Consider the following 23,160-nt stretch of genomic DNA (forward strand, 5'->3'; position numbering starts at 1 on the left):
CCAACCCCTAGGTGGGGCCTGGAGACCTGAGATTACAATGGAACCCAAACTTCAGAGATTATTCCACTGAAGGTAGACTCTATATCCCAGTGAGATTCTCCCCCTCCACAAACCCCATCCTCCCCAGATTCTCCCCCCCCCCAAAAAAAAATATCCAGGACTTTTCCAACCAGAGTTGGCAACCTTTGCATGTGGGGCTTGAGAAACTCCAACATAAGCAGTGACTAGACCCCTCTGTTCATATCCAATTCTGAAATATAATCCTATAATCACAATCCTAGTCAAGAAATATGTGACTTTGACATTTTGAATAGGAATAAATAATTGCTAATTAACCAAAGCTAAAGATTTATTTCCTGTTTTGTCTTTTCCCACATCCAGACAGCTTGTCCTACAAGCAGATGGGTCATTGTAAATATTTGCAATTGACATGCCAGAATACATATATTAATGGTGTATATAAGATGTCAAGAAAAATACAAACTGGGAACGTTCTTAAAATCTGTTCAGTCTTGATTGCATGTGCTGGCACTCCAAAACCCCAGTCCTCTAAATTACTATATTCCGGTCAGCTTTCCTCCCCCTCCTGCCTTTTAAATCCAATTTGGAGGCATTTCAATATGAGCCATATAGAAAATAGAACGTGCCCAGGTGTTTACTCCCAAAGATTTGGAGCAGGGAGCAAATTTTGTCAGTATAAGGATAGGTTTAGGGTTGCCACCCTCCATGTTGTGGCTGGATATCTCCTGCTAATATGACCATCTTCAGGTGACAGAGATGAATTCACCAGGAGAAAATGGCTGCTTTGTAAGGCGGAGCCTATGGCATTATGCCCTCTTGAAGTCTCTCTCCTCCCTAAACCCCACCCTCTTCAGGCTCCATGCCAAAAATCTCCACGTATTTCTCAACCAGGAGCTGGCAATGTGTTTTGATGTACAGTAATGATCATCTTCATGTTCTCAGTAGTACAGCCATGTTTTATTTAGTGCTATGATGTAATGGAGATCCTGCATAATGTAGCAGTTAAAGGTCGATTCTCCATGGGGGAAATTCTATCTAGATCAAACCAAGTTTATAAAGGAACCACACCTTTTAATTGGGGTTTCAACCTCCCCACCGCAGCATGTATTCAGCAAAGACATGTAGGCCTGTCTCGGATTCCAGAAATGTAGCAGTCCCCACCACCACGCAATTTCCTTTGCAGGTCTATCCTGATTGGCTGGCGTGCCATGTTGGGGCAGGATCTTTTGGGGGCAGGAACCTGAGGTTCGCCCGTTTGAAAGGATAAACGTTTAAATGTTTATGCGTTTAAGCAGGTTTTCACTCGTTTGGAAGGGTGAACAGTAAATTGTGTGAGCGTTTTTTTTGTTATGCTAACCAAAACCCGGAAGAGGCTGCATGCGCATCACTCAGCGCCCGCCGAGAGCTGATTGGTTGCTAGACTTGTGTCATGCTCCATGGCGGGAATTTTAACACAGATTGGACCCCCATTCCTCCCAATGAAACTAGATCGAAAGAGTGCTAAGGAGAAAAGTTGTACATGCAAGCAGGTTCTGCCAGGACGTGGGATAAGGGGGAGAACCAGCGCCAGAAACAGGATGAATCCCTGCTCGTTGCTCAAGCAGGGGGGAGTTCCTCCTGAAACCTGGTTATTTCGCGTGAGTATCACGCAATTAATCGTCCATGGGGAATAGACCAAAGTGTCAGACTAAGATCTGGGAAACCCAGATTCGAATCCCTACTCTGCCATGGAAAGTTGCTGGGTGATCTTGAGCCAGTCACAGACTCTCAACTTTCAGCCTTGACCCTGGCAAGCATTTGGATGGGAGACTTCCAAGGAATACTGTTTCTTGCCTTGAAAACTCTGTGACTTGATGGCAAAAAAAAGTACTGTCATTTCTAGGGGTGCCACAAATACTCACAACAATTGGATATCCACTTGGCATTTGGCATCCCTTAATCAAACTAATGTCCTGAAAGTGCTGATGGACTCATTGAAATTTGCAGACACTTTGGCACAAGTACTCAATATAAACAGAAAGTTTTTGCTAAGGCATTTTATGATCCTTAGATTTACAAGAATAGTATCCTTGATGCCAAAGTAGAATTGTTTTTTTTCTTTAAAAGAAGCTTGTTGTACCTCATGACTCAGCCTTGTATTAATATTTCAGCATTTATTGCTTTATATTAAATATAAAGGGACAATAAAGGATTCCTACCAAGGGACATCCTACTGTAAATTTTTGTGTTTGTGTGTACAGAAAACAATGGGATCCCATGGTGGTACAATGACTGGCAACAAAGTCTTCTTTTGTACCATCTAAGCTGTCTTTATTGAGATGCAACACATGGTTTTGGCTGATGGTTAAATATTGATACAAAGCTGTAGGCTGGAGAACAGTGTATAAGTACATCAAAGTTGGTGAAATGCTTTGAAAATGAAAAGCGCTTCAGAAGATGTATATTTGAGCGCTCTGTTCTTTGGTGATATTGATTAACTGTGGTCTACTTATCAGCCCTAATTAGGGAAGGAAACTAATATGCATTCTTCATCATTAATGTAGCAATTATATTTGAACATTAAACATGCATTGATATAATGAAGTTTCAGAATTGCTCTGATAATGAGAAGGAAGTATACAATTTACAATGCATTGCAGCACTCCGGTTTGCCATCATTCTTTTAAACATGCCTGTATTTATTAATCCCAGTGGGGAAAAGAACCACTTAAGTCATGCCTTTTCCAGCACTGACTTAATGATGATCAGTTAATATTAGGCCAGGTCTGTAACAATTTGTGACCCAACAAATTGACCACAGTCCACTCATGCTATGAACTGCTAGATGTTTGATATTCCCCTTCCTGCATCACTTTTGCATACCAAGCAGCTGGAAAAGTTTTAAAAAATGGTCAGTGTTCTGTAACACCTGGTGTGGCTCTGAGCAAAGCAGAGCAAGTGGATTAGATTAGCAGGGCTAGGATATATGATTGGGAAGGACCCCTCAATATGAAAGACAACAGCTCCTGGATCAGCAATGACTTCCTTAGTTTGGTGGTCTTAATGCCAATAAGTAGCAAAGTAGGTGGCTTGCTTCAATCAGGAGAACAGAAAAACCAAGCAAAAGGCATAACAAAATTACTGATTTCTACATAAAAGACTTCCTAGCTACCTAGCACAAATATGGACATTGTAAATCAACCACAAGACAAAAAAATCAGTGCCCCAAATGTGCTAGGACTGAGCAAGCTTGCAGAAGTACAGAATGTCGGGATGCAAAGACAGAGGGCTGCCAGCTCTTCCGCTAAATTATTATTATTTTTTTATTTCTTCAAATGGAATCTGCAGTTATTTAACCCTGAGTGGTTTCTGGCATTGCAAATCTTGCCAGCTGTTCATTTTGTTTTTGTCAAACCTTTCAAGGGGGTGAGTCCTATGAGCCAATCCTGTTTCTTTTTGATGCTGCAGGTTGCCATTGGCCTTTTAAAACCTGTTGAGGCTGGAAATGAAATGTGTCCTCCATGGAGTTTCACATTGTTTTAATCCCAAAATGTTTTATTTCCAGTCTCAGAATGTTTTAAATGAATCTCCTTTTAAAACGATTCTCTGTCTGAAACATTTTGAAAATGTCTTCGGTTGCTTTGTGATCTACTTGCTATATTTCCCATGCTTCTCTATTTCCCTGAACTTATTCCTCAGAGCTATTTTCTGAGCTCACTCAGTTCCCTGTCACCTAGTTATCTGCAGCATTTCTCTGCTTGTTCTTTTATTGGGGGGGGGCAGTCTTTAACGCATCGAGTACACAAGGAGTATAGAATACAGCTCACGGCTGTGAATCATTGAAGCATCAGTTCAACACAGAACTTAAAAAACAGGAGGGGAAATGGGGAAAAATCATATAATGGGGGCCGGGAATCATTTCAAAGGGGTGAGTGTACATCATTTTAAAATGTGGTGTGTGTGTGTGAAAACGTTTTAGAAATGTTTTAGGAGATGAAAATCTTATCTTGAGGAAACTGCAAAATTGTGTGAGGATAAAGATGGATAAGCTTGTACAGTAGATCTTCACTGATAGGAGGGAGATTTCTCAGACCCCTGAAACCCTGTTCTTCTAGGACAGAGAAAACAACAAGAGTGGGAAATGAATTAAAATCGCTCCTGCTTTTATTAGAAGAAATATTCCACATGACCCAACCCTTTGGTTTGTTTCTCATAAAGTAGAAGTGGAAATCAAACTGTTGTATTTTAATTGAACCAGTAAGCTTATGAAATTTGGTCTGATCATTATCAGCAACGTCCAAGGCTTCTTTTTGTATTTTCTTGTTTACTGTAAATTATTCTGACAACATTGAATTGCTAAGTTAACCACTGTTGGTCCTCAAGCAATATACCTACTTTCAGTTACTTGGGAATGTGATGCTTCTCTGTCAAGCAAATAAAATTACATTCAATATCTGAAGAAACAAACATTTAAACATGATTTTCAGCCTGACCAGACAAATTCCTTTGCTGAAGTAAAGTTGTGTCTATCTCAGAAGCTCCATTTTGAGTTTCATTTTCCACTCCTGTATGTTTTCTGGTTGTGTCAGATATCTGATCATACTTACCTCCCCTTCCGTGGACTGCAAGTGTAATTCTTTTCTACAGGTGGCCTTTATATCCCCTACAGCTGCACTCACTTGTATTCCTCTGGGAGCTTCCATTATCAATGATCTAGTTGGTGATTCGAGCCTGTGAGTTAAAAAAAAAAGGGGGGGGGGAGAGAAAAGATAAAGAAAAAACAACAACAGTAAAAAGATATATGGTATACCTGACCTGACAGCACAGATAAAATCCTTTCCCCAGGATAGCTGAAAAATAAAACTTCCTCTGATTTCAGTGGCTTTGGAAACTCATAACTGAGCTATGAAAAATTCACTTTCAAGATTAAAAAACATGACCTTACAATATTCATATAACATTCAATATTCTTTCAGATCTCAGTTTAGACCTTTATGGAATACACACAAACTGTTTCTGAAACACTCTGAAAGTTATATATATTTATATATTCATTTTTTTTACAGTATAGCTGAGACCATGTGTAACAAATGATTACATCGCAATCAGTTGTTGTTTTAAGTGAAAAGCCAGGTTTTATGACTCTTCATGGTGTGGTAGCTGCCATTTGGGCTGATTATAAATCAGTCCATAACACCATCAGTCAATGGCATTGTGCCACTTATGGGGAAATAAAGTCATGGTGCTCTAGGAATTGCCAGCGACTCCATGGTAAGTGACATAAGGCTGTTTCACTTATCGCCATTTTTAATTCTTTTTCTCCCAATGGCCAATGGATCAGAGACAGACATCAGGGGTAGCCATGGGAAACTAGCAATCCTAATTCTAGGAGAATCCAGGCCTCAGTCCTGAGGCTGCCTTGAGACCTCCATGCTCATCTTGCTAAGCAAAATTCGGCAAACTGTGACTGTAGCAAACAAGATGTGGTGATGAAGGTGTCAAAAACAAATTCAGTTGAAGCTGGGCCTATCATTTGTGGGAGTCAGGATACTCTGATGTGGGCTGAGGGTTGTTTTCAGAGTATGAGTCTGAATTCCAACTACCGGTATTTACTTTAAAACATCCAATGAATATTCTTCAAATGAAATTATTTCAGTTGGACAACAGGAAATTCACTGTGAGGCCTGAGAGTGTATACCTATTAAGGATAGTTGTGTTTTAAAATATACACTACCAGTAGTATACATTCACCTATATAATATCTTCTTTTGGCTAGGCTTTGGGAAAAGTCAGTAAAGTGCAGTGGTTATAGTGGTGGTTGAGGACCTGGGAGATGAAGGTCTGAATTCCTGTTCTACCATGGAAGTGGGTGGTTGATCATGGGACCATCACTCTCAGCCAAGCTTATCTCAATGAGTAAGGATAAAACAAAGTAGAGAATGATGTCATGAATGCTTTCAGTTCATAATGGGAAGAAAAGGAGGGTATAACTATTGGAAAATTTAATCTTTTTGTTAGTTACTTTTTTTTGGTAATATACGAGCCCGTTGCTAAAGCTGAGTAGCAAGTAGATATCAATACCATTGTAGCATTTTACCATTTTTTTTGTTTAATCCAGATATAGCTATGAACTCCCACTCCCATGTCTGGTGTATAGTCTGGGTGTTGTGTTCTTGTCAAACCACTAAGAAGAAAAAATTACAGATTCAACACTATCCACTTGTACCATGTGCTGCTACATGTAGCCCCAGTGTTGACCCAAGGACATGGGATGTGACAGTAGAATCCATCCCAGAGAAAAAGGAAAGAACGAAGGTGAACAAAATGGTAAAAGGTCTGGAATCCAAGGCCTGTGAGGGGAGACTTAGGGAGCTGGGTATGTTTAGTCTGGAAAAGAAAAAGCTCAGGGGTGACAGGATAGCCATCTCTGCATATTTTAAGGGATGTCATATTGAAGATGGAGAAAGCTGCTCCAGAGACTAGGACATGGAGTAAAAGATGGAGTAAAAATTTCAAATTATGGGAAAATAGATTCCACCTAAACATTAGGAACAACTTCCTGATAGTAAGGACTATTCTGCAGTGGCATATACAGCCTCAGAGTGTAGTAGAGTTCTCCTTTGAAAATTTTTAAACAGAGGCTGAATAGTCATCTGTCTGCAGTGTTTTGATAGTGTCTTCCTGCATGGAAGGGGGTTGAACTGGATGGCCCTTGCAGTCTTTTCCAACTCTGTGATTCTATAATAGAAAACAAGGGGGACTAAGTGCCAGTAAAGGAAAAGGCTTCTGGGAGGAGGCTGGTACTCAGTTTACCCATCTCTGACATCCACCACCCTTAATGTACCAGCTGAAGGAACTCTTTAGCACCAACTTTCATAAATGAACTTACATTATTCTATCACAGTCTCTTTGTTCTGTTCAGTAATGTAATATTTCTTTCTGCCTAATCTTCAACTGGGGATGTGGAATGATACAGTATAGCCTGATCTCATCAGATCTTGGAAGGTAAGGAGGATCAGTATTTGGATGGGAGATCACCAAGGAAAACTGCAGAGGACGGCGATGACAAAGCATTTGTGCTTAATCACTTGCTTCAAAAACCCTATAAGTTGGCTGCAATTTGACAGAACTTTACATACACACACACCTTTCAACTTTCCATTCCTGGTTATGTTTAGCTTCATTAGTAATCCCAATTTTGGTGCTTCTACTTCTCGTAATGGGAAAATGCACCCTGCACTCTCCCCAATATATGTGGTTACCATTTTGTGTGACTTGGGCAATATGTAAATTTGCAAGGTTCAGTATGTACATATGTACACAACAAACCCAGGTTTCTGATTGCAAACACTGAAGCTGTAAAATACACATATCAAGATCATGTGCAATGTGTTCTCCCACTATGCAAGGTAGGTGAGCTAAAAAACACAACAATTGGAAAGAGGCTTATGAAATTGCTGCATTTTGTTTCAACAGTCTTCCCTTGGATTTGGTACCTCCTGATTCATGCAGCCATAGCTGTCTCCAGCCTTCTGAAAGGAAGTAAAAACTCTGTCTCATGAAATTTAAACTCTGGAGACTCAACCCAGAATTCGATTCTTTTCATATTTTAGGAATCTTATATTTTTCCTGAAGACAAATTTGGTTTAAAGGCAGAATGTAAATTCTAAAAATGTTACATTCTCCCCTTGAGACTTCATTCTTGTTTCTGATTTTCTGAAAGAGTTTGCACATGAGACACTATAGTCTTTCCCCTACTGGAAATCAAAATATCACATTATTTTCCAGGAAGGGTAAAAGTAGAACAATATCGCTATCACTATGATTCTGAGTGTAGTACAAATATGTTTAGTCACAATATGTATTTGATAAATAACATGAACACATTTAAAATTAAGGAAATGTATAACTGTGGCGTTAAGAGCTTCAACTATCATATCATCTGCCTTTAAAGTACATCCATATATTAGCTAACACACCACACTGCAGATCTGCTATTCGACTGGGAAAGGTTGATTGAAACAAACTCAATATTTGTTGTACTAGGTAATTTCTTACCAGAAAAAGGAAACTGAAACACCAGATAAATCATTCAACTCTGTGTCTGATTGGTAAATCAATTTTAGAAGGAAAGAGGTTAGAAGCAAAGAAAATTAACCTTTACAAAAGGAGCAGCAAACAAACAGAATAGAACACTGAGTCAGGCCATGTATCTCACATTGAGGGATGCAATGGAAAGTATGGTTAAAGTTGAGGATTCAACAGCACCTTGTATAATTCAGAAAGCAAAGGCTGGAGTATGAACAAGTTCTACAATAGCAGCCAAGAGCTAAATTACACAATTGGAAACCCATGACTGGGGCCTTTTTCTGCAAGCACAGCCTACCACAAATTTTCCCAGTGGTCAGGGCTTGTGTCTTGGAAACATCTTCTACGAAATCATTCTGTACACCTCCTTTTCCACCAGCATTTTGGGATTCCCCCTCCCTGTCTTTTTAATTGCATTTATCCTACATGCTACTGCTGAAAACATTATTCCTGGTGGTGGTGGGATACCATTCTTGATGCAAAAGAACAACCCTCCCTTTTTGTTTTTATTTTGCAGAGATGCTCTAGTGTTACTGTGCAGTTACACTTTGAAGGGACAATTCAAAAAAGAACCACATTTTTGCACCTAATTTCATCTGCAGTAATGCAGGATCATCACTGCAGCAACTCCCAATTATACACAGTGATTACTCCTTGTTCCCTTTTCAATCAACCCCAGCTTCAACACTGCCCTCTGCCCTAACATTACACCTGTTGTTCAATATGAAATTAACAAATCTGATCCAATTGACCATGCTGATTTGGGTCTCTGCCTTAATGTTAAAAGTGCAATTTCTATGTGAAATTGACAAAGCTGATCCAATTGAACATACTAGTTTGTATCTCTGACTCAGCATTACATCACTACTTTGATATGACAGTGAAAAAAAAATCCTTTTGAAAAAGCAGCCTGCTCTGGCTAGGCTGTTTCGACTCCATGGTTTGTCAGACTTGCCTTCCTCTGGAAGGCTGACTTTCTGGTCATGTAGAGGGCCAATTTTGCACCCCCACGTGATCAGATGGCGTGTGCCTGGAGACATTGGTTACCCCAGGCAGATATGCCACTGCTATTACCTGAAGGAACAAAAACACATACCCTACTCCACCCCCACAAAGAACCACATTTTTGGCCAAATTAGCTGCAGTAACACACAATCATTACTGCAGCAGTCCCTTGTCAATTACTGTTGGCAAAAGCAACTTCCCTTGTCATTTTCACTCATTCCTAACTGTGCATACAGTTTATTTTGAAGGGAAAAAATTAGTTTTAATTTGGATTGACTAGCTTTTCTTTCTTTTCTAGGATCCCAAACAGAGTAGGCAGGGAAGTTTGGATTGGTTAAGACCAGCTGGTTATTCTTTTGTGATAAATAAGTAATCCTTTTCCTCACAGAGAACTGTTGAATCACTCTGATAATAAGCATGGAGTGCAGAGCTTGTATGCTACAATGAAAAACCCAACATATCTCTGCCTTAACTTAACATTGGTAATTCAAGATGAAATTGACAAAGTTGATTCAATCTACCTGGCTTGTGTCTGTGCCCTAATGTTACATCGCTAATGTGATCACATGCTCAAGAAAAGTTGGCTCAGAAATGGATCAAAAAAACTCAGCACAGTAAAAATGTTCAAAAAAGGAGAAAAAATGAATGGAAAACATTTCTAGAATCAGACAGAGGGGAAAATATGAAATTAAAAGAGAAAAAAGCAGTGTTTGGATATGTTGTGAACAACTGTGAAAAAGATCTAGCTCTCCCAGACATTTTTGTACAGTGAAAGACAAATTGCCATTTAGATTTTGTCCACTATGCTCGGAGAAAGGGCTTAACCATTTCCCACTAAGACATTTTCCTGATACAAATCTCTCCCTGCACGGACATAACAATACCATCTTTTTTCCATTTCAAGGTTATAGCTCATTAAAGTGGGTTTGATTTTTTGATTTTGGAAAAGGACACAGGAGTGCAAGAGTCCTCCCCTATTTTATTCATTTAGATTTTTTCCAAATATCTCACACAGTGGAGATATTTTCCAAATATCACACACCCCATGGTAAAAATACTTCAATTTGCCCTATGTGTTTCTCTCTTACGCATGACATGTAAAAACTAGAAAAAGGAGTGGAGTAAAAATAGCTCTAGCTGAACAGGCAAGATAACCTATTTAAACAAAAATATTATCTATGGGGTTCAAGACTATCACCAATAAGTTAAAACTGTAGGAGAAAATGGTGGGCCTCATCAAGTTGAAGTTAATAACATTTTGGTCCCATTGGTCTAGTCAGAGAGATTTAGGAGGGTGTTTTACTCTCTATTGAAATCAATGAGACTTGAAAGCACAATTTGGGCTGGATTGTATTTGGTTTATACACAGCACAACGTGAAACTTGCTTGAAGACTAACTGTGCAGGAGGACTTGCCCAATGTGTTGAAAGAGCACAATTGATAAACCACTGTGGCTTTCACAGTTGGTGCATTCACAACTGGAAACCCCTGTTTCCAACTCAGGGGGCAAAATATGGCTTCAGCTTCAACAAGATACACCCAGTGGTGGGATCCGAAAATTTTAACAACAGGTTCCGATGGTGGTGGGATTCAAACAGTGGCGCCGCCACACGCACCTCCAGTCCCTATTGGGCAGGGAGGTTGCTTTAGTAACCCCTTCTCGGCACTCAGAAAAAATTAGTGACCACTTCTAGAGAAGCAGTGAGAACTGGTTGGATCCCACCTCTGGATACACCCCACTGGGACTATAATAGTCATTTCTTGAAAGATACATTCACAAAAAGGAATATCATTTCCACACTGTCCATTTCTTTGGCAAGTGTCCCATTTTTGCTTCATTAACAGCACTTCAGTATTACATGTGATGCATTGGCTATATATCTTTTGGCCCTATTAGACAGCAAAAACAGGAGGCAATTTAAATGCCACGTGTTTTATAGAATTTTGAGAATGTGGTAGGTGAAAAGGACTGCCACTGTTCAATTCCAAGTGAGGAGAAATTACAAAAGGCACTTGAAATGTTTGGATCAAACTGGAGTTATCACTAAGCTTGGTAACATGCATCATTGACAACATAAGAACAACCCTGCTGGATCACACCAGTGTTCTCTATGGTCCACCAACCTGTCTCATAAAGTAGTCAACAAGTTACTCTGGTGGGCCAACAATGAGGCACAGAGGCCAAGGTCTTCCTCTGATGTCTGCTCCTGGAACTAGTGTTCAGGGGTTTACTGACTCTGAATGTAGAGGTTCCCATGGCAAGTATCCATTAATAGACCTGTCCTCCATTGAAAGTTACCTTTTGACAATAAATTCCATATTTAATCACTTGTGGAGTAAAGAAAAATTCTCTGTTGTCCATCCTGAATTTACAGCCAATCAACTCCACAGGATGCCCCTCAGTTTTAGTATTTGGGGAGAAGAAGAAAAAGTTATCTCTGTCCATTCTCTACCCTGAGTAACGCGCTGCTCCGGCAAATGGGGAGGTGGGAAGGCCAGGCCCCGGCCTAAATAGACCGCCCGGCCCCACCTCCCCACAGTGACGTCAGGGCGTCCCACACATGCCTTGGCCTGGAAGCCTGCCTGGCCCGTAAGCTTACATAAGTGCTGCCAAGCCTCACAGAGTCCCAAGTTGAGCTACACGCGAGGCTGGGGAAGGAGGCAGCATCACGGAGGCTGTCCCTTCCCCAGCAGCAATGGCCACCGCGGTCAATTGCGGCTGCTCTTTATCATGCCCCCTTCATCTGTCTCTTTTCTAAAGGAAAAAGTTCCAGCCTCTTCAGCCTTTGCTCATAAGAAGGATGCTCCAAACCCTCTAATAGTCTTGGTTGCTCTTATTGAGGTATACAGATGGTTGCTTCTCCACTGGAGCAATTTTGCGTTGATTTATTTTTGTTCTTCCACAATTAGAACTAAGTCAAAATATAACTGTATTTACACATAACTCATTAAGCATAGGACAATATGCCCCACTATATTCCAGCAATGCTCCTTCTCTCATGTAAGATGATCAGTAATATTTACTAAGAAATAAGTTGGGGAAAAGTCAATGGTATTTAATTCCTAGAAAATTTTACTTAGGATCAGAACTTTCAATTAGCAATATTCACCACGTCTCTCAGCCATCCCCAGTGTACACCATCTGCCCTGAGGAAACCACATTGGGCTGATGCAAATTGCCTCTATGTGTACAGAAGAGATAGATGGCCAGGGAAAGAAGGGTGAAGCACCACCACCATTGATGCACAGGCAGCCATCAAAGGCCAGATGAGTGCTAGGACCCAATGCCCCACCTTTCCTCATTCAGCTAGCTCCTAGCTACTGAGGAGAAATGGTGTTTACCACAATGTGTTCCTGCTGCTGGGCAATCAAACTGAGCCTCAGGGGTGAATGAAGACAGAGGCCCTTTCCACACAAACCTCTTAAAAACATTTTGAGGCAGGAGAGAAAACCTTTCCTCCATGGAGTTCCACATTGTTTTTACTCCCAAACATTTTATTTGCAGCCTCAAAACATTTTAAATTAGTCCCCTTTTAAAATGATTCTCTGGTTGAAACATTTTGAAAATTTCTTCAGTTCCTATGCAGTTTGTTTCCCCTGCTTCTCTGCTTCCTGGAACGTCCTCCTTGGTGTCGTTTTCTGAGTTCACTCTGTTCCCCATCACCTTTTTTTTGCAGTATTTCTTTTCTTTTTTTTGAGGGCCAATTTTTGGAGCATTGAGTATACAAGAAGTGGAGAATTTCAGAACAAGGCTATGAAGCAGAACTCAAAAAAGGGGAAAATAATGTAGTGGTGGCAATTTTTCGTTTTGAGGCAGTGAATTGAAAATGTTTTTGAAATATTTTAGATGATTTGAGAGGAAAAGGTCATAGTCTATCACCTAGATAACCCAACCACTTACTCATGAACTTGATCCATACCCTTCCATATTTCCAATTGCCTACCTTTGGGCTTATTTCATATCTTTTCTTCCAAGCATTTCTGTACTGATACATCTATTGTTCATATCACCATACATCCTATAGAACAGGAGTTGGGCTTTAGTATTGTCTCATCTCTCTCCTTTGCTCCCATATTGAGTCTGATTTCAAGCAATGTCACCTATCCCTTTCCAGCACCATAGAAACATGGCTCTTCATTTCCTTCATCTCTTCAAAAACATTGTCTGAATCCAACAGGAATTCCTTACTCCCACTCTCAAAGACCTCCAAGGCCTTTAACTCTCAGTTCTACTATTCTGGTACCTCGCTTCTTTTTATCTTTTATCCTCCAGCTTCATCACTAAGCCATACAAAGGTCTCTAGGATTTGTAGATAAAATTGGGCCTACTGTGTTTGGGGTTTTGAGAGGATTCCATTGTTCCATGAATGCATTCAATAAGTCTCTGGATAAACTGAGGAAGTCCTAATGGAAAATGGACTAGTTTATAAATTGCAAACAGTGATGAATCCAGATACATGTCAAGCTTTTCATGATGTTTTCTTGCATCATTTTGAAGGTTTGATTGAACCAGAAAGAATGGATAGCTGAAAATTAATAGGATGAAAATATGAGTAAACATACTCTTTCAGATGCTATCAGAAGTTGAGCATAGCTAAGGAATAACTGAACACTTTTAAAATGCCACCTCCCCCCCACCAAGAAATGAATGATTTATACCAAGCAAGTCTATTTTGAATATGGCAACCATTTTCACATCGTTAGTTCACTATATAAGAATAAGTCAACAGTGCCACCATGTGTCAAGTATAAAAAACAAATAGAATTTGTTTTTGGAGGGAGGGGACACATTTTGTTAAGAATGAACTAATTAATCCACCCTCTTTCTTGACTGGATTCATTCTCTTTGTTCCAATGATAGTTGAACTCTCTGGAACATCAAGGAGCAAAGCCTTAAAAAGGGGCTTGGACAGATTTATGGAGGAGAAGTCGATTTATGGCTACCAATCTTGATCCTTCTTGATCTGAGGTTGCAAATGCCTTAGCAGACCAGGTGCTCGGGAGCAGCAGCAGAAGGCCATTGCTTTCACATCCTGCATGTGAGCTCCCAAAGGTACCTGGTGGGCCACTGCGAGTAGCAGAGTGCTGGACTAGATGGACTCTGGTCTGATCCAGCAGGCTCTTTCTTATGTTCTTAAGCCCAAGAAGAAAAAGAAAATCTCCCTGTTTTCCTGGCATCTGCAGAAAAAGATGCAAAGATCTTTTTTACATGAATGCAACTTTCTGTGACCCTGATATTTGAATATCACTAGAAAATAGCAACTTAAAAAAGAAGCAGCTTTCAGCATTAGTGTGCTTTCCATCCAGCAAACAAATGGCTTGGTTGTGTAGGTTTTGTTGTTAGTGCTTTCCTGAAACAAAGAAACAACTTCAGCACTAGACCTTTGTGCATCAAAATGCTCAACCCTCAGAGTTTGTGGCTTGGGTATTAGCAATATGCTTCTTTATTATTTGTTACAGACTTTGGCCAGCATTGCAATATGCTTTGACACCCAAATGGTTTTCATTGACCTGTATCTGCATCCTGTACATGGGGAAGAACAATTGAAACTGCATCTGCACAGTAGAGAAGTGAAGCTGGTCAATAGAGCTGATGCTCTGGGTGTAAAGGATTCAATGGTGTTGATGTTCAGGACAGCCGCTTGGCCTTGACTGAATTCCATAACCCGGGCGATGGGCCAGCATCTGCGGCGGAGACTCTGGCGGAGACCTTATCTCTGCGAGAGAGATGAGAACTCCGTTCCCATGGGAATCCGGGAGGGGGGATGGGATGGACAGAGTTATAACCTGTGCTTCTGGCGGGAGACTTTATTCCTGCCACGTCGTGTACGTGAGCTTTCTAGGATGTCTGAATAAACGGTCTTTTACACCAAAAAGCCTTTTATTTCTGCTTCTATGGAATTCCTTACACTGGGCCTCCTTATTTAGATGAGGTAAAAAACTTCCAGAATAGAAAAGTCTTGAGGTGCTTTTCCAGAAAGAAGTCTATCCCCTGTCGGGTTGGATGACAGAACAACTGTAGTGGTTTAAGACAGGTTTATTTATAGCTAACAATATGAACTATAGAACAGTTAACAGCTAAAAGAAGCTCTCAGCATGAACTCTCCTAGGTCTCAGTTCCAACTGCTCTTCCAGAATCTCTTAACTCTGCCCATCAGCTCAAACCCTTAAAGGCATATCAGCACATGTTCTCTCCTTTTGAATATATAATAAATTACAGAGTTGTCTAAATTTTAACTACTACATGTACATACAGGTCATTTCCTAACTCAAGATGATGAGTAGGCTATCTTAAACCCCAATAGCACCTGGGTATTATTCTGTATGTAGCATGCAAGTTTAGCCATCCTTTGGACAGAGGTGAAGCTGGGCCAAACTGCGCTCGGTGCACAATCTATATTTTCTGCCCCCCAGTGGTGCCCCCTGTGCCCCCCCCACACTTACCTTAGTTCCTTTCCTTTTCCTAGAACTTTTTCAGGCTGAAAAAAAGGCCTATTCAGAGTTCAGGCTTAAAAAGGCCTGATGGGAACTATACTTCCCAGGAGACCTTTTGAGCCCCAAGCTCTCCTGGGAACTGATGTTCCTCAGGCCGTTTTTAGTCTGTACTGTAAACAGGCCTTTTTCAGTCTGAAAAAGTTCTAGGAAAAGGAAAGGAACTAAGGTAAATGTGGGAAGGGGATGGGGGGGTGCTGCAGGGGCACCATGGGGGGGCAGGGGCAAGGGAGGGATCTGGGGAAGGGGAGGGGGAATTTTTTGCCCCCCACGTGACCCAAAACTGTGCACCCGGTGCATGGCGCACCCCCCATCCCCTGGTAGCTCCTCCTCTGTTTGGACACATAGTTCATTAGTTTCTGTAACTCTGCATCAGAAGAAGTGAGGGTTTGTAGTTGATAAAGAAGAAACTTTGAAATTGGTTTTATGTCTTACAAAATGGCTTCATAGCTTTCAACTTGTTCAATAAGTGTGATAGAGTTAGCATTAATAGTCTTCAGGGAATGCTGTGACAGTGTACTAGAGTTAAGTAGGTTTTTATTTGGACGGTACTCTGCTTGAAGATTATACCTCATCAAGCATCTCATCTTTGGCATCTCATCAAAACTATCCAAATGTTTGCAGTTTATCAGCGGCACTTGAGTTTTGTGGTCAGTGAATAGCTGAAGAGTTGAACAGAAGACAAACTCTTCAAAGAGTTGATGAGTTGAAAAGAAGAGTTGAAAAGAAGACAAACCAAATAAATATTTGGAAAAACATTCACAAGTCAAAACTGCTGCTAAACATTGGCCAATTATGCATGGAGTGGTTCCCTTGCCTTCAAAGAGAATTGGCATGTTCAGCATTATTACCCACCATCCTGTTTGCAAAAGGGCAGGCATTACCCATCAACTAGCTTTTTGCTTGTGTGTGTGTGTGTGGGGGGGGGGGGATTTTTCACGGGTTCTCTATCACGCATGCGTGCTTTAATTTTTATCTTTATTTTTATCCATGGATTGATATATCAATCTATCAGTAGATGGACACATCAACATAAAAAGGCAAACTATTAAAGAAAAGTGTTTAATGTAGTATCAGAACACTTTGCCAGAACACTAATGGCCTTTTATGGTGAGAAGTGAGGGAGGAGTAATTGTGGCATGCAAACTGCAAAACTACAAAAGGACACTGTGAACTGCCATTTGCTAAGCTCCTCAGATTCATGGTCATTCATCTCCCAATGTGCTGTAAACCCAGGCATCAAGACCTATGGGCTTTTTCCAGTATGTAATCACTGTTTGCAAAAAAGACATTTAACTTTGTTCAGCTGTAGGCCTGTTGAGGAGTGCCGTGTTATATGTTAGGCCAGTCCTGGACTAATTTGCTGGTTTGTCCAAAGGCATGGGGTGAAAAGCATGAGACTTCTGGCTTGCACCTGTAGCCATTCCTGGCAACCTTTACAGGAGAGAAACAATCCTTAGCAAAATGGCATAGCTGGTAAAGGGCTTCTTTATGACCAAATTACCTCTCTGCTGAAATAGCTGCATTGGTTACTGATTAGCTTGTGGCTCCAGCTCAAGGTGCTTATTTAAACACCTTTGCCACCTGCAGTCTACAGGCTTTAAGAATTGCTTTTCTTTATATAAACTGATGCTCCCAAATCACTGCAAAACTTTTAACAACCAAATCTCTTCTGTTGCTGCACAATTGCTCCTTAATGGCCTTCTGTAGGCCCAACCCTTTTCCTGTTACAGTTTTTAGAATGGCCTGTATAGAGTTGTTATTTTAGAAGATATTTACTGAAAACGGCTTGTATTCTTCTGGCAAATGTATTTAGATTTTTTGTATTTATGGCCTGAGGTTTATAATTTTGATGTATTTTTAGCTTACTTAATTGTTTGTTGACTATGTTAATCCTTGCTGTTAGTCTTATTAGAAAAACAAAATGGGCGTGTTAAGTGCCATCAAGTTTCAACTGACTTATGGCAACCACAGCAAGGGGTTTTCAAGGTAAATGGTTCCTTTGTAAAAAATTGTGTTCCTCTGTAAAATCTTCCTTGCAGGTTTCCCTTGTCTGTACCCAACCCTATTTAACGTCTGAGATCTCACAAGACCAGGCTACACTATGCCATCTCTTCTCCTTAAGGCAAAATACAACAGTTAATTATATAAAACAAATACAGGATATGGTTTAAGGCATACAAAGGGTGCTGGTTCTTTATATAACTTTTCTTTCTGTTTCCATTTTGAAAAACAGAAGCTCTAACAGCCCAATCCAGAGCCCCAGGCAGTTAGGAATAGCACTGCTGTGGTGCTGTCCCACAGTGTCCAAAGGGCTTTCCAGCAGTATAGGGAGGGAGAAAGACCTAAAAAACTTATTCACTGCTGGAAAGGCCTCCATAGGGTTCAATGGGCTTACTCCACCCAAAAGGGTGGTTGTAAGTCCAAGGCCTGGGCTGTTGCACACTTCCCTGAAAAACTGGGGTAGAAGCTGACTAATGTCAGTTCAACCCCCAGGATCACCCCTGCCGTGCCCCTAGCGATGGTTCGTGTTTGCTTATTTTTTTGTAGAAAATCATTTCTCACAATTTTTCAAGCAATTTTTCAAAGACTTAAATGATAAATTTGATAGGGTGCTGGAACTTCCACTCTTGGTAGGAGAAGTGTTGGATATAATTAAAATTTAAAAAGTGGAACCAGGCAGATTTTTGAATGTTATCTATTATTCAGTTAAATTTCCATCTCTATGTCAGACATTTTCACACATCTTTCAACAGAAGTCTGTGTTATAAACGTTTATAAATATTTGAAGAAACCTTATACCAAGTCAATTGATAGAGTTGACTTAGGCAGCTTCCAGCGGGGTTTCAACCTGGGAACATCTCCCCCTGCTTCAAGGCTGCAGACCTCCATCACTAGGAAGTGTGGTGTGAGTTTTCTGCAATGGGGCTTTTCGGGCCGCAGAAGAGTTTTTCCGTTTCCCTCCTTTCTTGGTTGCCTGAAGCCCCTTCAGAGGCAGTGCGGCGCCACCTTCACTGAACCATCCCCAGCTGCCACGGAGCTTCCCTCCTATCTGGATTGGACAGCGAATGATCTAGCATACAATTGTTTGTCTTGTATACAGATGAAGATAAGGTTTTGATCAGTTGGAGTGGATTTTTCTCCAATGTTTATTTACAGGTTTTGGTTCAAGATTTGTACATGTTCATGATATTGTTTCCACTAGCTTCTCCATTAATGTGAATTGCAAAACAAGGGCCTATTCTGTTTTCACTGTCAACTAGTTATTGCTAGTTATTGGTCTGGGAAATATTTACAAAAGAATTCTTGTCAGGCAAACTCAACACAAGGTAGGATGGTTTGCAGAGAATATGGTCTTCTTTGTTGCTGAGCCATACTCTTTCAGAGGTCACCCAAAAGGAATCAAAGGGAATATTATCTGTCCTTTACTACTGGAGGTCATTCTTTGGAGAGCTGGATCTTACAGAGATTTGTGAGGTTATAGTCATTTTGCTGTAGGCATTATCCCGCATTTACAAGGCAAAAATACATGCTCCAGGAAGTACATGGTTTCTGATGTATTTGTTTTATAAAAAGCCTTTACAAGATTTATCTACATGTGTCATTGTCTTGACTAGCCCTTCAAGTAGACAGAGCAAGGGCACAGTCTTGTCTGGTGGTAAGGAACAATTGAAAAAAAACATTGCTCTGGTAGACTATTTATATGTTTCAGAATTTCCTAAATATAAAAGAATCTTCACCTTGGCCCACTTTAGTGCTTTACCATTGGCTCTTTTGAAAAGAAAATTTGCATGTGTCCCTTAGTTCCAACATGCTCGTCCCTTCCATGGAAATGGTCAAAACAGTTGACGATGTGTCATTGTACTGCCCTCTATGTATGGACAGTCATTCTGACTTCATTCAGACCTGATTAATTTTATATTTACCTCCTCCTTGTAGACTGTTCTAATGAGGTCACTTTTAAGGTGGCCAAATTTTGTGCCTCAGCATGATTAACAAGGAAGCAGCTGGTTATGTCTTTTTATTAATGTCTGTACTACTCAAATCAGCCTCAGATGTGACTTTGAAATTTTATCATGTGGAGATATGTTGACAACTCTCTCTGTATGTCCATTCTGGCTGATCTATGATAAAAACAAACAAAGATAAAAGAAAAAATGGTTTGCTACAGTTGAAAGTGATCAGAATCCTTACATCTTTTGAACTGTTGTTAGATAATGCTGAAAATTCTGGCAACAGTCTCTAGAAACTGAGAAGGGGGAAAACACCTTACTGGAAAAGATGGAAATTATTCCGTTGGCCAGGGATTAATGGAAGAGGTTTGGTTTGCAGTTTAATCAAGATTGTCTAAAAGTTCACAACAGTTCACAATGTAAACAAAGTGTTTGTTGCTGCTTCTGCTGCTGTTTGTGACAATTTTGAACTCCTCTTGCTTGGCTATATAAAATTATCCAGAGGGTTTATTTGTTTTTGTTTTTTTGAAAGGCTGTTTAGACACAGGCATGTATCTATATATATATAAGCGAATTCCACTCACTGACTCACTTGCCAAGGGAACTCAAAAACCGCCAAACCTACGCATTTGAAATTTGGCATGCCGGCTCCTCATGTGCCTGACGCGCTCAATAAGAAAGGATTTCCAAAAATATTGAATTCAACTCGAGATATTAGCTATTTACTGTTTTTCCTATTCATCTCTGCCTATCTGCCTGAATATTCCGTGGATGACAGTTGAGCACCAAGGCACTTCAGCTGGCCTCTGATGAGTCACTCACTCTAACAGTGATTGGTACTCGGCATTTACATCTACAGCTTCCTGTCACAGGACTTTTCAGTGACAGCCACATTTCTGCTCTACCTCCACTATCCACATCGACCAGCTGTGGTACTGCCCAACAAACAACAGGAATGCTTGATCCACTGGTATGATGCCTTAAATACCCACAGCAACTTACACATTGCATTACACACAGATAGCGCCAGAAAGCTGCTGCAAAATATGCAAAACCCATCCCGCCACTCCACAGGTACAAGCTACATGTCACCCCTCAGTTCACAAACGCACTGTACAGAACTATGCTGACTATCACCCTGAAATTCACAGAGACACTGCTCTCACCAACACGTAGCGAACCACGGGTGCCCTGCTATCCAACAGCAACTTGTTCCTTCTGCTGCAACCGCTACAAGGGGACTCAACAAATTCATGCAGCTGCTGTGATCACCAACACGTAGCAATTCACAGGGGCCCTGTCTAACACTGCACTCCTCAGCACGTAGGAACCTGTTCCTTCTGCTGAAACCGATAAAGGGAGAACATGCTCCACTGCTGCGCCACCTGCCTTCTAACACAGCACTCCTCAACACATAGGCTGTGCTGAAGCATGCGCACTGTCACCCTGAAATCCACACAAAGCCTGTGCGGGAGCATGCTGAATGTCACCCTCAGGACAACAGACAAGTGAAAGAGAGCAATTTCATGCCAACATTCAAAGTGCATGAACAGGTCTACCACAGGACAGGAAGCCTCAAACCGGGACTCCAGCACCATGACATGGCTCACACAGGAGGTATCGAGGCCCTAAGTAGGACACTCCAAGATATTACTGGCCACAACCGTCTTAAGGGTGGAGTTCTTTGCATTTCTTATGGGTGGAGTATTTGCATTTCTGCGTTCCGCTTTTCTCAACTCCCCGTAGCGAAGCGCGGGCACCCTGCTAGTTTCCATATATAGGATACCTATGTTCATATTCAACACACGTACCATTTTTTCCCTCCAACCTGCGTACCATTTTTTGCCATACCCAGATAATTTGCCTCCTCTAAAATCAGAAAACAGCATCCCTACTGAAAGTTATCTCTCCAGACATGTGGTCACCACTGTATCTCCTTCATATTTACTGCAAAGTTTGCCATTTTCCTTATTACCCACCCTGCATCTCTCATTGACCTAGACATCTGAAAGCTGAACAGTAATTAAAATGAAGATTCTAATTACTTTTGGCATCGTTAGTTCTCTTTTTTTCTGGCAGGAACCATGGCAAATAATTGACTACTTTAATATTAATTTAATATTAACAGGGTTACCAAGATAGCAAAAGAGAAAAGCAACTGTGCTTCATACCTATAAGGCCAGTTTGTTATCAAGGTGGGAGTGAAATATTAAGATGAAATGAAATCTTAGAATCTTTAAAAGTGTCTTTGTTATATAACATAAGAAAAATGAGGGATGCTAGAGAAAATGATGAGGCCATAATGGAAAGTGAACAGAATGAAAGGGAATGAGAATAAAGTAAAGATAGGCTGCAAATTATCAGGCACATCAGGAAGGCTGGAAAACATTTTTCTGAATAAAAGTGGAGCCCTATATGTAACTTTAGATTGGGTGGGGCAAGGAAAGCTAGAGAATGCCATGTCATCAAAGGCCTCCTTTCTGCATTAGAAAACCCAGTGGGTATGATTCAGTGCAGTAATGTCCCATAAGTGATCAAACCAGGAAAAGATTCCTTCATCATCTTCCCATCTGCCATTGTGTGGTCTGACACAAGCCCCCTGCTGACATGTGCAAATGGTACCAGATTGATTTGTTCATAGTGCTTTACATCAACAAAACCATCAAGCTTTCAATTCATATGTTAAACAGCCAGCCACCAAGAAACCAAGGGATATGAGTACATATGTAATTCACTGTCACTTTTCACTTTGCAGCTCAATAGCTGATATTTTATAAGGTGGTTGTGATGAAAAGCATTATATACCACTAACACCCAGTATGCCAGCACCCTGAAACACTGGCCCGAACTAGAAATTCAGAGATCATAATAGCGATGTACTTTTGGGTGCATGCTGAATATCACTTAAGACAAATGACTGGTCATTCAAGTATTAGTCCAAAGACAGAGTTAAGAAGTTAAAGGATGAACAGCTTCACCCAAAGGGGGGGGGGCGCGGATTGTGTCATGAGAGTGGCCACAAGCCTGATCTGGTGGATTTGCTCTCCCTGGGGTACGTACCCTGGCAGAGGGGCAGAAACACCTGAGGGCAGCTGCCACCATGATCTACAATGCCCAGCTCTGTTGGTGCAGTGGAGGTGGGGGGTGTTCCTGGGGGGTTGCTTTCACCTTGGGTTTGCAACAGTTGTGCCATGTCCCAGGATCTTGGACTTATGCCTCCAATGGGGACTTTTTGATGTTGGCGAGGTTTTCTTTGTTCTTTGCCTTCCCGCACCATTGAAAAGTCCTCTTAGAGGTGTTAGGGCGGAATGACTTTGGGATGGGGCTTAATTATGACTCCATGTGTGAGACCCAGTTCCTTGTTCATGATATCTTGGCTAGTGACCAGTGTGTTTCCTGTGGAACCTCAGCATCATCACTGGATTACTGGAGGGTGGCATTATACTTGTCAACTCAGCATATGCCCAACAGCCAATAAGGTTTCAAGTGGTCCTATACAGTTTCTGGCTGTGATCTGACCCCCAAGGGTTGCCAGCTTGATGTTGGGAAATATCTGGAGATTCTGAGGGTGGAGAGTGGGGTTTGGGGAGGGACCTCAGCCTACAGGCCATCTACAAAGAGG

General features: G+C 41.0%; 1 protein-coding gene across 1 annotated transcript in view; it reads right to left on the reverse strand.

Annotated features, from left to right (window-relative positions):
* SGCZ (sarcoglycan zeta) overlaps window positions 1–23,160 on the reverse strand; it is a 704,005-nt gene that overhangs the window by 10,812 nt on the left and 670,033 nt on the right. Inside the window, exon 7 of the mRNA XM_048510247.1 lies at window positions 4,608–4,731. Coding sequence (XP_048366204.1) covers window positions 4,608–4,731 — 124 coding nt within the window. The remainder of the gene's footprint in view (window positions 1–4,607; window positions 4,732–23,160) is intronic.

Source organism: Sphaerodactylus townsendi, linkage group LG10 (genome assembly GCF_021028975.2).
Source record: "Sphaerodactylus townsendi isolate TG3544 linkage group LG10, MPM_Stown_v2.3, whole genome shotgun sequence".
Lineage (NCBI taxonomy): Eukaryota > Metazoa > Chordata > Lepidosauria > Squamata > Sphaerodactylidae > Sphaerodactylus > Sphaerodactylus townsendi.